The following is a 17847-nucleotide window of genomic DNA, read 5'->3' as shown; positions in this document are numbered from 1 at the left end:
CGTTTCGAGTAAACTGTGGTCGCTGTAGCTGCGGGCTTCGAAGAAAATCATGACACAAAGTAATTGTAATCAAAGGGCTGCAAACATATACAGCGGTAACCATGTCGAGTGTCAGAATATCACCCCTCCCAAAAATACGTGTTTCGTATTCTGAAAGGATAACTTTACCACCATGATCATCAACTGAATAATTTGTAATGGTTTGGCCTCGTATGTTCGCACAGTGATTTTAGTACGGATGCTTACCTGCTTTTGAAGACGTGTAATTTCATCTTTTTCTTTCTGCTCCTTTTCTTCCGCCAGTCTGAGCAGCAGCTCTTCCTTTTCTTTCCTTTCCTCCTCTTCCTTCTGCTTTCTTTCCGCCTCTTGTTTGTGTGCTTCCTCCTCTCGCCGGGCCCTCTCTTCTGCGATTTTCTGTGCCATTTCCTCCCCTTTTCTCCTGTCAGGTACACACATAATACCAGTGGGCATTTAAAATCATGGCTCCGACAGCTTCATGCTCATGGGTAGCAAAAACAATGTAAAAAAATATCGAATCGAGAAAATATAACATTGAAACATTCAGCAACTGTTTTTGATTCACTTTTAAGATACTGAAATATAGATGGGTAACCGTGAATTATAGGAATGTTTTTCACGGAGGGGTTCTAAGTGACACCAAATAGACAATGATAGCAAAGTATGAGTTGTCTATGATGTCACTCAAAACCCTGAGGTGAAAAACATCCCCATAATTCACGTTTTACCCATCTATAATTGTATGTTATGTTTGGCCCCCAGAATCATCTGCTCTTGCTTTCAACTGCTACATAGTGGCAGTGGAGAAAACAGGGGAGGTCATACATAACATTGCCTCTGTTATGTATCTGTATCTCTCTCCCAAAGACTAAAGATACTTACCGGCCCTCCTTGACCAACTCCCACCACCGTCCCTGCCTTTCTTCCAGCTCTTGCAGCTATGCATCCGCTTTCAGTCAAAGCAGACGAGCAGAGCTGCGCTGGCAGGCTCTCAGAGAGGCCCATCAGACTGGCCTGGAGGGCCTTTGTTAAATCACAAAAGTGGGTAACCAGTTTTATTTTTCAACTATTGATACGTCAGAGACGTATTTTATGAGATTTCAGGAACTAAAAAAAAATGACAAAGTCTCGCTATGAGAGTCATACATGACATCAATATACTACGGATAAACAATTTTTCATAATTCAAGAAGACTTGAAAGCATCAGAGCCATAGTTTGCAAGAGTTTTTTTTTTAGTAACTGCAAAACAAGGATTAATGCTCTCAAATACTACTCATGTAACCTCCATTGCCAAGCAATAATTTCGCCTAACACTAAAACCTGCAAAGCAATAACATCATCACAGAGAGTGAGAAGACTATCTTGTGTGCCACTGAGACAGAAAATACCACTTCCCCCTTCAGACTTTGATGCCAATGACTATCGACATCTGAGGAAAAGGGGTCACGCTTTCAGAGCAGCTTTGCAGATGCAGCGGGTAGAACTGAAAAGCAAACTCGAATCACTCACACCTGTCGCCTTTAATTAAAAAGCAGAATATACATTTCTAAAGTAAGAAGCCCTCACAAGAACGTTTATGCAATTCACAAGGACAGAAAGTTATGACAAGGTCTTCCAAAACCTTAATTTGAGAACAGTAAGTAAGAGTCCACTCACCCACTTTCTCTTAGCATAATGAGGCCCACTTCATTGAAGCACAAAGGACAGTGGTTGAGTCCACAGATATTGTCAGAAGGCCTCCATTTTGTTCTTTCCCAAAATATGGGAAGGGTGCCCTCAAACATTTTCTCATTAAAAAGGCAATGCTGAGTTATGAGTGAGTGTACTTCACCACATGATACCAGTCAACACTAGACCTCTGAAAATGTTCAACTCTCTTATGTGCTTTACCTGTTCAATCTATTTTTCAATCTATTTACAATTATCTAATCTTACGCCTTAGCGTTCTATGTGGCACGTCAAATATGTATGATGGGCTTTTTTAGCGATGTCAAGCTGGTACTCAAGATGTCAAATTTGAATCAATTTGAAGTGAAAAGAGGAATGAGTAAAGATCTATGCTGTGCACCCCAGTTTGCCTGAGGTCTGGTGGAACTAGTAAACGTGTGTAGCACTGCAAATAGCTAGAAGCTACCCTACATTATTGGTTCCTGCAGACAGTCTACCACTCTTGAAATGTCACTTTCTGCAAACGCATGAAATAGTAGTGAAAATAATGGGAGTATACCAAACATTTTTTAATGCCATACTTCCGTAAAACTGACCAATTTGACTTTGAATTAGCCTTTGAAGATTTATTACGGTTAAGCTGTGACGAAGTAATCTTTAGAGTCAGTTGCTTTCTTAAATCTGCAGTCCGCTCAAGAGTGTCATTGAACTTGCCTTGAAAAGTTTTGTACTGTGAACTGCTGTTTTTGCACATTGCCTTATTTTGCACAAATAATTGCATTTTACACACATTATAGAATTTCCTTTTGTAGAGTTGCCAATCGTAGTTTCTTTTTAAAAACTCGATATTTTTATTTTTGAAGTTTACTGTACATACACATTATGATGAACTTGCTGATTTTATTATGTGATTTAAAAAAATCTTCATGTAAGTGCACTGGACTTGGTTTTCTGTATGATATTCCATGATGTTGAGATTTTATGTACTTTTATGGATGTTGAATCCGAATAAAGATCTTTTGACTTGACTTGAATTGGAGTAGTGAACAAAGCTTTTTTCTTCACACTATTTTGAGGTCAGGGCTAGCACAATGGCTTATCTGGTTTGTCCACATACTTCTCCAGTAAAATAGTGGAGAGTGTGTCCATGTTCTCTTTTCTTGTTTGGCTGAACTGTGTTGTAAACACATTTTTATGTTCAAGGAAGAATGCAACCTCAAAAGTGTTTAGTTTTGTAGCCATTCATTCATCTACTGAGAGGCTTTTATGAGATCAGTTAGATGGGAACAGGATACATTTAGGAAGGAAGAGAAGATTCATTTATATGTTTTGAATGAAAATTATATATAACCCTCTTTGGAAAATTAATGAATATAAAAGCAATGAACAAAAAATGTACATCGAGCCATTCGAACCCAAAGTACATCATGGATTGTTGATGCGTGCACCCACAAAACACAGTTCACCTGCTGGTGTGTATCTATCAGAGGAGGACACTGGTGTTTACACAGGGACCATAATTGGATATATACCCTCACTAGCATCAACATTGAGCAGCTGGAGGCATGTGGGAATTGGCTGCTTGTCAGACTTCAGATGAGTTGACAAATCGGGGACTGAAACCTTGATTGGACCCCGATCTCCCCATGTTTGTTTACTAAGGATTAAAATGGGCAACAATTTGATTTTGCAGATCTACAAAGTCAAACTGACAGGTGAGGAATCATCCTACCTTCTTCTGGAATCAAATAGGTCAAAATCAGTGGGTGAGCTGAAAGAAGTAAGCCTAAAAAATATTGTCAAGACCAAAATGACTCTATAAAGACAACAATGCATCCTAGACAGTGTGTCCAGGGCTTCCAGAAATCTTTCAGGGCCATAGCTCAGGAAGGGGATGTGTAGAGGATCTTCCCTGAAAAAGCTTAGAAGATTCCTCATTTTTCCATCCATTTGTAAAAGACAAAGTGATTTATATAAATTTTGACTGGTTGCAACAAGGTCGTGGGATGTGCGCCACATGTTCTGAAAATGAAGACAATCCCTATTTAGCCCTGCTCCAAATCAGGGGGATAGCTCTGTGAGTGGAAACACTAGCATAACAGATTGGTGTGAACTTACAAGTCAAACGTTCGGATATCTGTATAAAACCATTGTATCACTTTGAAATCTTTACACTTAGCACCATTTCACATCTGTAAAGTGATTCTGTTTATCGTATTCCATTTTCTCTTCTATTTCAAACCAGCTGGTACCCTGCCACTAAGCAATAGCATAATAAACGGTTTTGTTTAGTTGCTAGTAGCATGATAAACTGTTTTGTTTAGTTGCTACAAATACATGCCCACTACAACACTTACACTCGTATGCAGTAGATAGCTTCAGCCACGTCCAAACCCTAAGCAGTTAATTCATCAGTCACTGAAGAGGGAAAGAGGTCTTCTTATCGTAAAAAACACCACTACTTGGAATGAATTTCAATTCAGTTTTACTCTTGCCTAAGAAAGTCACTGAAGACAGTGCTTTGGAACAAAGACCGAGAAGTAGCTGTGAGGTTTTTAAGACTAACAGGAAACAGCCTACAAACTAGGAGAAAGAGTAAGCTTAAAGATAACTTGCCTAAAGAGGCGGTCAAGAATTTAGGTTTTTGGGTAGACAGTGATCTTTCTTTTGATACCCAATCCAAAGTTTTAGCAGGGTCCTGTTTTGGACTCTTAAGGGGGTTGAAAATTCTGCTTGGATATTTTGAACCAAAAATCTGCCAAACCAATCTTCAGGCTACAATTTTAGCCAGGTTAGATTATGGCAACTCTCTCCATCTAGGCGCCAATACATCCTGTATCTTATGCCTCCAAAGAATTCAGAATGCTGCAGCACATGCTTTGTTGGCACTTCCCAAGTCATGTTCGGTGTATACGTTTTTGCCTAGGCTTCATTGGGTGCCAGTATTTGAAAGAATTCAGTTTAAGTCTTTGTGTGTGGCCCACAAAATTTTGACTCAACAAGGCCCGCCGACATTAGCAGATTTGTTAGTCCAGTATGTCCCGAATCGCCCTCTGCGCTCTGCCAACTCGGGGTTGGTTTGTACCCCCGATTTCAAAGAGCTAGAGCTGGTGGTCGATCTTTTATGGTTCAGGTAACCCACCTATGGAACTCCCTCCCATTCTCCATTAGAGGGCTTCAGAATCATCTGACTTTTCGAAAGGCTATAAAGACTTGGCTTTTTCCGGCGTCATTTTCCTGTTTGCTTGAAGTGGTCTCTAGGCACTTGTTCTTTGGGTAGCATTGGGACGCCCCGTTGCTGGGGCAGCTATGCGCTTTATACATTTGTAAATAAATAAAATAATCCAACTCCTACATCCTGCCTCACTCCTATTCCCAACCTACAAGAGGTATATTCCACAGCAAGAGTTAAAAAGGCAGCCAATTACATAAGCAAAATGATTTCTTTAGACCTAATGACCAAATGAGAAAATGAACACTGCTTCATAAGAAAACAGTGGGAGCAGAGTACCTGCAGGATGACTGTGCTTCAACCTTTATAACCGCCATGTAGATTCTTTATACTTTTCTTCTAAACTTTATTTAAAGGCGGTTTAACAGGAAATATGTTTAGACATCCTTCAAAAGTAGAGGCAATAGCCCAGAATACAACCTAGTACACAGTATTTTGGCAAACATTATTTCAACTGCAATTTCAAGAAGGGGAGGGTAGGCAACGAAAGACCGATGGGGAGGAGCAGGAAATTACCAGAGATAATCGCACCAAAATCACAGGAAGTCTATAGGAAACCAGCATTTAGGAAAGAGTTAGGTTCCTTAAACATCTGCATTCCAGCTTGGTAAATCTTCAAGTGTTTTTTTTAATTCTCATTGACAACGTATTATTCTCGATTGATAGAGGGGAGCGGGGTGGAATAGACATGATCTATGTAAAACTATGAACATATGTACCTGGTTAGTTTTGGGACTACCCTTATTAGTTAGTATGTTTTTAAAGGAGACCAAATCTTTCCAAATAAGGCCATTTTATTAGCTACCAATGCTGACAATTTCTCCATGGCATAAATGTGCCACAACTGTACCACCACATATTATGGGGAAGGAGTTGGCTATTTCCATGAATGAACTATTGTTAGATAAGGTTAGAGTAAAAACGTGTAAGAAGTTTGACCATATGTATAGTAAGTGGATATTCTGCCTCCTCTTCGGTTTCACCCACCAATAATACCAAGGGGTTCCTAGGTAGAACAATGGCTATCATTTTGATTTGTTTCAGAACCTCCGACCAAAAGATCTGGACCTGGGCACAGTGCTACCACATAAGAACCATTGTTCTCCTTTCACTAGATCCCATCAACACAGCTCTCGATACCCAAACATTGCATGAAGTCGATTTGGAGTAAGATACCAGCACATGAGAATGTTGTAGCAATTTTCTTTGTGTTGTGTGCAGATAGACAATTTTGCAGCCCAAACCCATTTGTGTAACCAGGATTCCTCCATGTTTTGGGCATCTACGTCCCTCTCTTCCGCCTTTATATTGGAAGGTTTCACCAATTTCTGCTTTGAGTTTGATAACCTATACAAGGCGGAAACTCCTTTTTTGGTTGAACCACTTTTTCAGGAATGTCTCAATCACTGTTGGATCTCACAAAGCAGCAATTTTATTGCTTTGCTGCTATGCCTAATATGACAACTGGATATACCTAAATAAATCAGTTGCGTAAGGTAGAATGTCTGCTGGCTTGCTGCCAAAGTTTTAATGGGTTCTGTCTCATATAGGTTGCCATGGGTTGCCACTAGTGCTTTAAACAAGGCTTTAAAATCTCTGTCATGTAACCCTGGAAGAAAATCAGGGTTATTAAGGATAGGTGTGCTTTAAGAGGGAAATGCTGCCAACCCCTGTTACTGTTGCCGACCAATGAACCATTGGCCCTACACTCGAGTCCAGCAAACTTTCACTATTGATTATTCCCCGGGCTGCCAAATAATCCACATGTGGGAAGGAAAGTCCCCCATCATATACAGATTTAAGTAGGGTTTTCTTAGAGACTCAAGGTGACATATTGCCCCACATGAAGGCCAGCTGCTTATCTTGGATGTTTTTTAGGATGAGGAGTAAAATCGAAGAGGTAGCGTATGACATATATACCAAAGGTGGGAGGACATCCATTTTATGGCTGTAATACGTCCAAAACCAGCAAATCTCAAGTTTCCCCCAGTGTTATAGAGCTTTGAAGAATATATTGAATATTGGTGGCAAATTTGCAGGTATATTTGTGTTTAATCCCCAAATATTGAAACGCAGTAGAGGACATTCTAAGGTCATGATTAGAGACAGCTTGCTATATTGTAGCTGAACATTTTGGTATGGCTATACAAACAGATGTTGAGTAGTTTGCAAGGAAACCTGAGGCTACGCAATAAATGTTAAGCTCCCGCCGGCAAGCGGGGGAGCGATCGCTCCGGTTCTGTAATAAAACAGACAACCTACAAAAAGTGCTAACTTATGGACAGAAGGCTCAACTTGCACCCCTTGATATGTGGATTAATGTTGATTTTTTTAACTAGAGGTTCAATAATGAGAGCAAATATACAGAAGGTGGGGCAGTCCTGGTGTATGCCAAAATCACGGGAGAGAGGACTTCATCCCATTATTTTTTAGCCTAGTATTGGGGTCACTGACATTTGCCTGAATGTTCATTTTTTGTAAAAGCGGAGAGGGGAAACTCCACTAAGTCCTATCAAATGCTTTCTCTGTATCTTGAGAGAGAAGTAACTTCTGGGACTGTGATCGTGTTATAACATCAATCGGGTCTAAGACCAAGCGAACATTATCTAATGCTCGTCTGTTTTTAAGTCATTCAAAATTGGGCCGGATGGATCAGAAGGGGCCGAAAGTCTTCGAGACGGTGCATAAGGATTTTAGTGTAGATCAATGTTAAAGAGAGCAATAGAAATAGGGCGAAATGAGCCGCGTTCGTGGGGGGGGTCTTAATCAGGTTTTAGTATGAATCTCGTTTCTGATTCTGCCATAATATACTTGCAATTTTCTTACAAACCACAAAGCAATTGAAGACCTAGACCAAGGGTTCACTTGACAAGTATTTCAATGCTTTTTAAAAAGTTGCTGTTTAGCTGTCTTGACCCCGGAGGGTTTTGTTATCAGGAGGATCTGTGATTACACTCTGGACTTCTGGGACTATATTTTTGATTAAATGCTCAATTACCTCATGATCAAAGGGAGTATAGTGATATCATGTATGTAGTCAAATAGTGTCTGTCGGACTTCTCATCCCTTAATAATTATAAAAGATGTGTAAATTATGGGTACTCTCCTCTGGGGAAGACTTCAACTTCCAGGTAGGATCCAAAATGTGTTATATGGTGTTTCATAGTGTTTGTGCTTGTGCTTTTATTCTATAGGCTAAGAGGTGATCAGCCTGGTCACCCTTATTGTATTATCGTTGGTTGGTACCTATCATTTTATGAGCCATTTCACCCAAGAAAACCTGCTCTAGTTCGCTTCTAGCTTCTAGCACAGTTCTCTATATGTATGTAGTGAGCCTGTGTGTTCGTGTTGGAACTCTCTAATCTTCTGTTCCAGTTCTGCTTTCTTCACCCTGTTAAGCCGAAAGAAAGTAGATGTGTGTGAAATAAGGGCACCTCATTTAATTGCCTTAGTGGAATCCCGCAGTGTATCCCACGATACCTCGACGTCTGTATTCTCACACAAATAATGCTCTATTGTCTCCCTGACAGAGTGGCAAACAGCTGAATAACAAAAGACTGCCTAATTGAGAGATGTTGGCCTGGTATATGTTGTTCACTAATTAAAGCGGGCACCCTGTACCAGCGCAAACAACCCTTACGGTGATTGAAGAGGTCAAAGATAACCTTAGAAAGTTATCCAAGTGGTAGCTGTGGAGAGCATCCTTCAGGCTTAGTCTTGACGGAATGTTAAGCAGCTTGTTTTACTAGAATGCAACCTTACAGTATTGGTTAAATGAAAGGAGAACCACCCAGTAGTTATAAAAATATGAATTTATTAATATAACACACTAAGTATGAAAAAGTATGTGCTGCGTGCAGATCATCACAAAGCACACAATACTGCAGCACAGAAACAATGATAAATAGCACTAATACACAGTGGGCTCCAGAAGGAGACCAAACCATATACTAAAATAGTGGTATAAGAACCAAGACTTGAGTCAAGACAGTGTCTAGAGTATGTAGAATCGCTGGGACCCCAAGGAACCACCCATGGTGAGTTAGTAGGGACCCCATGGAGAACAATTCTATGGGAGAGTCGCAGTTGCAGTTTTCAAGTTTAAGGACCCTTCCAAGTTGACTTCGAAGAAACCCCGTGCGAGTTAGGAGGTTGGAGAGCCACCCCACCCATGGATACCATAGTACCAGAGTTACCCATCCCAGGGAAGCTGGGTACATAGGTCTGAAGTGGCGTTGGAAACCGCCATCGATCTCTATGGAGGACTTCGAAGAAGAGCCACTGCTGGGAAGAAGAAAAGTGTCAGTCAGAATGCAAAGCTGGATTCTTGATGAAGAGTACCTAAAAGCGGAGTGGACCGTATGGGAGTGACTGAGGGCTCGGTAGACGAATGCCCAGCGATGTCTAGTTCTTTAGGTGCGTTGAGGGGGTTTTTGACTCTGCAGCCACAGTGACCAGGAGATGTGAGTATGACCAGGAGCCAGATACGAGCTGTCCCATGAAGGATGTCGAGTTGTGAGGGGTCGGTAAGCGGCGAGAGCACCAACAAGCCTTGGCAGTGGCAACCCACAAAGAAGGTCAAGAAAGGTTATGGTTCGGTCCAGCAAGATGCAGGAGACTCACTAAACACAGGGGAGTCCGGGCAAGCATGGAGCAACTAGGGGAGCCCAAGAAAAGCAGTATTTACCTACAAAAGGATGCACAGGCTGGAGGCACAGCGGTCGCAAGGGGACCTCGAGCAGTTTCACAAAGCAGCAGCCCACGAAGCACTCGCTGCGAGGAGGGCAGAGTTCTTTGTAGGAAATGGTGCCAGAGGTTGGGGTTACTCTGAGCCCAGTGCACTTGTTTTGGAAACGCCAACAAGCATATGCACTTGCAAAAGTATGCGGTGCACAGGGATACAGGTATTGCAGCCCCCACAAGAGATTCTGACCTTAAACTCAGTAAGAGGGCAGCTCAGACCTGAAGAGACTTGGAAACCCACCTCTTGTGTGGCTGGATCCTTCGGAGTCCATAGGAGCTCAGGAGCAGCAGACTGGTCAATCGTGATGTGATGCCTGCAGTTGCAGGGGAGTGACTCCTTCACTCCAAGTGAGATATCTTCAGTTGTCATTAATGATCCATAGGTCCTACATGGTGCACAGACAATGCTTTGGACGGAGTGGGAGACTAAGTCGGGCACAAACGAAGTCCAGCAAAGTCCAGAGTGTCCAGACAGTCGAAGCTCAGTGGTTTCTGGTTCAGAATCTTGTCCACGACAAATCTAGGGTCCTACAGCCAGGTAAACCCTTTTGTACCCACCCACGGGAGAGGGTTAGACAGATTCAGGGGACCCTCCCAGGGGAGGGTCTGGACAGTGAGGAGGTTAGTCCCATGTCCTTTGTCCAGTTTCGCACCAGAGCAGGAACCAACGGCTCCTAGGACTGGGTTGAACTGGGCTATGCACAGGGATACCAAATGGGCCCCTCATGCAGACTTTTGGTCGCTGGCAAGCGCACCCACCCATTCCTAATACACTAAATCCTGTCTGGGAGGTGGTCACACCTCCCTGTGACAGGATGCCTATTGTTCTGCCTTCCCCTGCTTGAGCTTGGCTCAGCAGCAGAAGGACAGAAATGTATCACTGGTCGGCAGCAACCATTTTGGGCTGTCCGGGACTAGAATGCTGGTACCAGGAACACTAAGGACATCCCAAAGCTCATTTCTGAGGGGTGGAATCATAAATTCCACAATGTTTGACACCAAACAAGATAGGGTTACTTTCAGCTGTTTTAGAGTTGGTCATCAAATAGTCGCATAATGCCACGCCATATGTCATAAATGGCTGCAGCACTAACAACCTGGGAGAATGGACTAAGTAGGCTGCAGGGGTGTCCTGCTCATGCAGTGGCACCCTCTCATTTAGAACAAAGCACCCTACCTTCAGGATTGTCAAGGTCTGTTATAGGGGTGACTTATAGGTTTTAAGTGTAGTGACCCTTAGATACAGTAACCTATATCTTCAGTAAGTAGTGCATGCAACAACCTACACAGGCTGCAATGGCAGTCCTGTAGGTTCCTTTTTGCGTGGCCTCTCATGGGTGGCATAATACATGCTTTAGCCCATGGGAGGCCTCTGGGGTACCTAGCCCCCGGGTACATGGGCTCCATATACTAGGGGCTGACAAGTGTACCCCGGTATCCAATCTGGAGTGTACCTATGTACATGAAGTACAGTTTAGGGAGAAAGTAGATAGACTGGGGTCCTGATTAGCAGGATCCCAGTCAGACTAGTCAAAAACAGTATCACATGAAGCAAAAAGTGGAGGTAACCATAAGAAGCAGATCCTACTTTTCTACACTAATGAAGAGGCAAGTATGAATATGCTGCATCATCGGAGGGTATCTGCATTGCAAATGTACATTCCTTAAGTGGTAGTGGTCTTGTTTGAAATAGTCTACTTTAAACATGTTCCGGGTAAAACATTTAACTTCTTTCCTCCTGATGTAGATATCACTCACCTACCATATGTAGCTCAGACAAGCGATGTGGTATTGATTGTCTTGGTTAGGCATGCCCCTATAGCTCAAAAACTGTCTTCCTCATACTGTAATGTGACATTAAACTCGCCTCCTATTATCAAGGACTGGACTGGCTATAAGGGTGATTGTAAAAAAAAAAAAAAAAATCTTGCTGCTGAAGATGGGTTTCTTGGAACAAAGTCTCATTTCCTGAACCTCTAGCCAGTTCAAAAATATTTTACGTTTTAGTAGAGAATTCAGGCCTGGAGTGTTTACAGTAGGGATCTTCAGACTAGGTAGTGTGTAAGCTGCCACTATTCTTATTTAAAACTGATGTCTCCTGTTCCTCCACCCTGTTGGCCTTTTGCCTGTTTGCTCTTGAAATGTCGGAGTACACCGAATTCTAATTATTCAGTGAACCTAGTTACTGAGTAAGGGTAATACTAAATATGGGATAGGAAAGAAAACCAACAGAATAAGTAGGGAGTAGCAAACATGAGACCTGAGAAAATAACCCTGGCCTTCAATGGTGCTGAATTATAACAGAGGAAGGTCAGCTTCCTACAGAGCGGCCCAGACTCAAGCTGCCTACGTCTATTAGACTATGGGTTCGATCTAGTAGTATTTCAGTATCATCCAACATGATGAGTATTCCCCTAAACAGTTTCTGAATCTGATCTGACAGGTTAGCGTAGACCACGGATGTGTCAATTTCCTCTGATCTGTAGATTGTTACGTTGCAAATTATAATTTAAAAGTCATTGATTTTTCTTGCATAATCATATGAGCTTTCTCCATTTATGTGATCTTTTCTTGCATAGCATGTTGTTCAGGATTGCTTGTGTTCCTATTAAGGTGGACTCTGGAATAGCCACCCTAGTTTCAATACTCTGTAAGCGTTGGTTAAGATATGAAAGGGGCTTGAAGAAATCTTAGTGTAGTGGTGTCATATCCTAGGTAACTCAAGTATAAGTAGTTAAATGTCATATTTGGTAGCCTGCTATTGTGAGTCTCCTGTGGTCATTGTCCATCCAGGTAGAGTCTGTGGGGACATTGGATTGTTGCCCTGGGACGTGGATGTGTAAGTGACTTTTATCAATGGGGTCTTGGAATTTTTCTCTTAAATAGATGGTAGCACCCTTGAGACATTACAGAAAAACACTTGCCTAATTGCAGTGGGTTTCTGTGTGTATCTATCCAATGAGCCAGAGTTACACCAGCACTACGAAATCCTGACCAGACCCCAATACCACATTATCCCCTCACAAGTTCTAGGCCTTACATGATATGCATGCAAGTTTGTGGCATGTGCTAGATATGTATTGTCAGAGATGCCACCAGATTTGTAAACTGGAACCGTCTCTCTAAGATGAACAAATTCAAAAGATCTTTTCTTATTTCTCTCTCCAAGCAATGCGAGGTTCTGATGTGGGTGTTACACCTCCAGGCTCCAGCAGTTTCCAGCAGGCTGAACAGCCGGTGGGGGTACAGGCCTTTTGGTTTGCAGACATCTGGGTTATTTCTCTCTGCCCCGGACCCCGGGCCCATGGTACCCCTGCTTGCACAGTCTCATACACGACCTCACCTAGGTTGTAAGTGCCCACGCGCCACAACTTGTCTCAATGATACTTGACCAGGTCCCCAGCAAAACACTCCACTGACCTCTCCGAGGCTCTGCAGGCAGGTGGCATTATCTTGGTTTGTGCTGCTCTTTTCCCATCAGTATACAAGCATTGTCAATGCCATCAGGCCTGGCTTTAAAGGAATGTTGTATGACAATGCGAAGCATTTCAAGTAAATAGCAAGGGAAAGAAAATGTTTTTGTAAGGAAGCAAAGGACTGTAAAAGAATATTGGTGTGCGTTAAAGGTCAGATGACAGTTGCACTGTCAATCCAGACCTAAAAACCAATATAGGTGAATGACTGCCCGCTTCCCATCTGTGCTGCTGCCAGAGAAAAACAAACTATCTAGTTATATAAGGCACTTGAATAGCATTCCAGTGTCATGTGTGCCCCTGAAGTTCAAGCTCAGGCAGCAGGATAAATAAACAAAATCTTCATAGCTATGTGGAGTGCAAACACTTTTTTGTGGAAGCACACATAATCTGCCCAATTAAAACATGTACTCCAGGCTCTAAACATGGTGGGGGGGCAAAGCTCCTCTTTGGTAATGCTCACTTAATTGTCTTGCGACAGCTGTGCTTGATGGCCCTCATTACATTTTGCAGGAGGGCCCCAACATTTTGCGTTATGCCACTGATTATAGCAAGCCTTTTATACAGTCATCCCATGCGCGTCCACTGCGGAGTGGTTCTGATACACAATGCATTCAAATCTGACTGATTATGGACAGTTGATTATGTCACTTGAGCTCCCTAAAGCTCAGTGGAGACCCATTTAGTTGGGTCTCTACTCAGGTTATGTCTCCCATGGTAGATTTATTCTTTACTTTTTTTAATTCTTAACAGATAAAGTCATAGACAAAACACATACTGCATAGGAACACAGAACTGCAGAGATTGTTATCCTCAACATCTAAATCATATTTGGATATGTCACACTGTTTGAATTCAGTTGATAAAACACTCCTTTACAGATTATGGTTCTTGTTACTATATTGATATGCAATTCTTACAACACTAGAGAAACCTGTGTGCTAACTGGTGGTGACACAGAAACAGTTATGGTGGAAGTCTTTCTGATGGATAATCAAATGAGTTAGGAACCACATTCCAAATATTCAGTCTCCCATCACTACCCATTCCACTCGGTTTACGTTCCGAGGACTTCTTCCGCCAACATTCATTTGGGTACATCCAACAGCATTTAGGTGTGATCAGATCTGTGCATTATTTCCAAGCACCAGCTATATATTTTCTAATTAAAATCAAACCCCAAGGTATGAACTTAGAACTGAGCACACCTTTTTAGATCATGATTACCAAACCAAAAGCTCAACTTTGGGAGGGGATGAGCTAACAAAATAAATCAAACAATCGGTTTTCTCTCTGTCTAAAATACTGCTACTGCTCCACATGCTCACCATATATGCCAAAAGGAACTAGTTTCTAATCCCTAATTAGGACACATGCCATCTAATTCCAGGTTAATTGTATTTAACAATGGAGGCCTCACGTAAAGATTTATAGTGAAGGAGTTTAAATCTGGTATTTCTGAATGCACTTTAACATTTGGCAGAGACCCTTCACCATTTTGCATTTTGTTAACTCTTCCCTCACATTAGGTTCTCATTCTCAAACTACATATTGATTTGTAGGTACAGGAATTCTGCACAACTCGTAGAGATTGGCCTACGATCATGCCTCAAGACTCAACTGAGTGTTTCATTTCATAAACCTCAGATTCCTTTCTGAATGTTTGCCATGCCTTGGGAAATTTGAAAGCCAATTTTGCATACACCAAAGAATGAATGCATCACCGAGTAGTGTCACTGCTTCACACACACAGCAGAGGGGACGGAGATTAAAAGAACGAGAGCGACAGCGAAAGCTGCCCATCAGAAAACCAACACACTGGTTACAGCTCAAAGAAACACACGCCACGAACAAGGTCCCCAAACAGAACTCCTTGAGGGTTGGAATTATCACCTCAACAACTAAAAAACAACAAAAAGAAGAATAGCCTTGAGAAAGTCGTGGGTTACATTCCCCTAACGACGAAACACGTGTTGGCTGGCTGTGATGTCTCCAGAAATTAAACACCACCAAAGACAACCTTCACAAAAAGGATTTAAATTATTTATGAATGTATGATTGCTGTATGGTGGAAACACATGTATACAACTTGAATGATCAAACGTGTGCTAAGGAGTTTGTAGCTATCACCGAGTAGTGTACCTGCAAATAATAAAAAAATCTTTTTTTCCTCTCGTAGGTCGAATTCCTCCTTGATAACGATGTAACAATTTCATTTTGAAAGAGATCGCCCACCATGACGTACTAATGATATCTAAACTTGATAAGCTAGAGATCCAACTCTGGTGAAAATTCAGTATTTACAAACAGTGGTGTGAAGTGTTAAGGATAGGATGACAGTCCCCCTTAATGCTCACTTTATCCCACAACACCAAAGTAGCCAGCGGCACTGGTGAAATATAAAGACTCAACTACCTTAGAGTCTTAGGTAACAATACAACCTCCAATAGCACCCTTTCAGAGATGGTATAATCATTGTAACACCACTCCAGCATTTCCACATGCTGCCATTAAAAAGGAAAAAAACAGTTGCAATGCCTGATATGTGAGTAGACAAAAACGTACAGACCCGCTCCTGGGTGTAAGTAAGCAGCATTGCTTCCATTTCCCTCCCGAGATACCTCTCCTATCACGAGTTAGAAATGTAAATAGACAAACAAGAGTGCAGTCCCTGCGAGTGTGCTATTCAGCAGAAGCCATTGCCATGCTTTATTTTTATGTTACTCTTTCAAACTCTAACTAGAGCATCAAGAAAGAGGCGAAAACCTGCCCCCGGTGCTGCGTAATGGTACTGTTCCAGTAAGAGTCTAGATTTAGTCCTGGTCAGCTTTTATGAGACAAGGCTCATGAAAGAGTCATATCAGATGGGATTTGTGCCAATTCCCTTTGAGTGATAATGTGATTGGCAGGGTTTCAGTGGGTATGTTTACCATTTTGCATGAAATAATCGGTTTCTCTTGAAACCCTTGTCTCAAATGTCTTAGAGATCTTGATACCTACACCAGATCACTTACTAGGAGGCAAAAGACATGGTAACCTAAGACCTTATATAACCCCTTACAACCCAACTCATCTCTTCATTTAACTGTGAACCCCCAACCAAATATAACCAGATTAAAGACAGAGTACTATAGTACAATAGCCCTCCCTGGGTAATCTACCAAGGATCCCAGACACTTCCTCACCTCTTGTATGTTCTTTAAAATAAGTCATTACCTTCCAAACTGAGTTTGAAAGTGTGACCCCAGCCCTCTAAATGCATTTCACACAATTCATCCCTGGAAGTCAATCTGTGTAAAATGATGCAACACTTAGCCCCAATTCTACCCCATGTCCCATTCCACGACAGTTCTCCCCCGACAGACTTCAACCTGCCTCAAGCAAGGCCTTGCTGACCAATAACCACAGAAAAGTGCTCTGTTTCAACACTGTTCTCCACTTAAGTGAGCAGCTCCTATCTGATTCCAGTGGGCGGTACTTCAGAACTGCACTGAATTGCTACAGTTGTTCAACTGCTGCTCTCCAACCTACCAATATCTCTGTTTTTAGTGTCTTCCCACCCAGGTCTCATCTCATTCTCTGCCATTTAGGACTTGGCTGCGGAAAAGCTGTGTTTTAGAGCACACTGGAAGTGGGGATAGCAAAACACACAATCCAGCAGGTGGGATGTGACATCCAGCTAATTAGAGTGCCCAGCTTGGCCTAATTTAGTCATTCGCTGATTCTACATGAAGAACCAGCACCTAGCTGAATTGCTATACATCATTAGCAGCCAAAAAAGCTCTATTCTCCCTGTGTTCTTTGTGTTGTTACTTCTTAAGGGGGATGTAGGTACCCAGACTTTTGTGGTCTTTGGGGTCGAAACAACCCACAGCCCACTCTTCCCCAGAGGTCTACTGTTCTGCTAATCGTTACTTTTGGGAGGCTGGCTCAGCCCATCTCTTCTACGTGGACAAGACTCTCCCCACAAATACAGGAAGAATCTGCAACTCAGTGGAGGCTCAGGACCTGGTCCTGCGTCCAAGTGCCCCATCTCAGCAGTCTCTCAAGTACCAGTGGGGGAAGTAGTTGTGCAATGGGCTAGATGAGCTGCAAAAGTAACACCATCTACTGCTTTTACTAAGTTGAAATCAGGAGCAACGGCTTTGTGCACTTTTAATCAGGAGCTTAGGTGGATCCTACCCACCTTCTCGAAGTTAGTCACCTTCTTCTCATCCAGTGCAGTCACTGTTCTACCAACAACTCGCTCCGCCAACATTTGTCTTGTTCCTCATTTTAGAGGTCCCAGCCTCCTGCTTCTCAGGCCCAGGTCACCTTACTCAGATGCTTTAGTGTCCCACATAGGTAGGTACCTCTAAGCTTCCTCAGAAAGCAGTCTGAGGAAAACTACTACTGTCACAGGCAGTTGACTACCAGACAGCTCTCCCACGCTTAAAACCCTCATGGTATGCCAAACACCGGCTTATTCTCCTATGGTGGAAGGGGAGATAAGGAACCACAGATCCGCCGCCATCTTGAACCAAATCAAAGTGCTTGTGAGTTTACCAAACACTCATTGATATAAAAAAAACATTTTTTACCGCTCCTATGTCTGACCTCAAGGGAGAAACCAAATAGCAATTCGATATCTTGATGCCAAATAGTTTTCAGTGCAGTTTAAAAGGCATGTGATCAGAAAGCGGCCAGCCTAAATATTCAGCATTTTTAAATA

At 42.3% G+C, this 17847-nt stretch overlaps 1 protein-coding gene across 4 annotated transcripts in view; it reads right to left on the bottom strand.

Annotated features, from left to right (window-relative positions):
* LOC147667170 (ensconsin-like) overlaps positions 1–17847 on the bottom strand; it is a 652025-nt gene that overhangs the window by 138488 nt on the left and 495690 nt on the right. For all 4 annotated transcript variants that reach the window (XM_086948874.1, XM_086948875.1, XM_086948876.1 and 1 more), the window contains one exon: positions 247–439. In XM_086948874.1, coding sequence (XP_086805000.1) covers positions 247–439 — 193 coding nt within the window. The remainder of the gene's footprint in view (positions 1–246; positions 440–17847) is intronic.

This window comes from Lissotriton vulgaris, unplaced genomic scaffold (genome assembly GCF_964263255.1).
Source record: "Lissotriton vulgaris unplaced genomic scaffold, aLisVul1.2 SCAFFOLD_1069, whole genome shotgun sequence".
NCBI classification, from domain to species: Eukaryota; Metazoa; Chordata; class Amphibia; order Caudata; family Salamandridae; genus Lissotriton; species Lissotriton vulgaris.
Note: the sequence above shows the minus strand (reverse complement) of the source record. Positions and strands in the feature narration are given on the sequence as shown.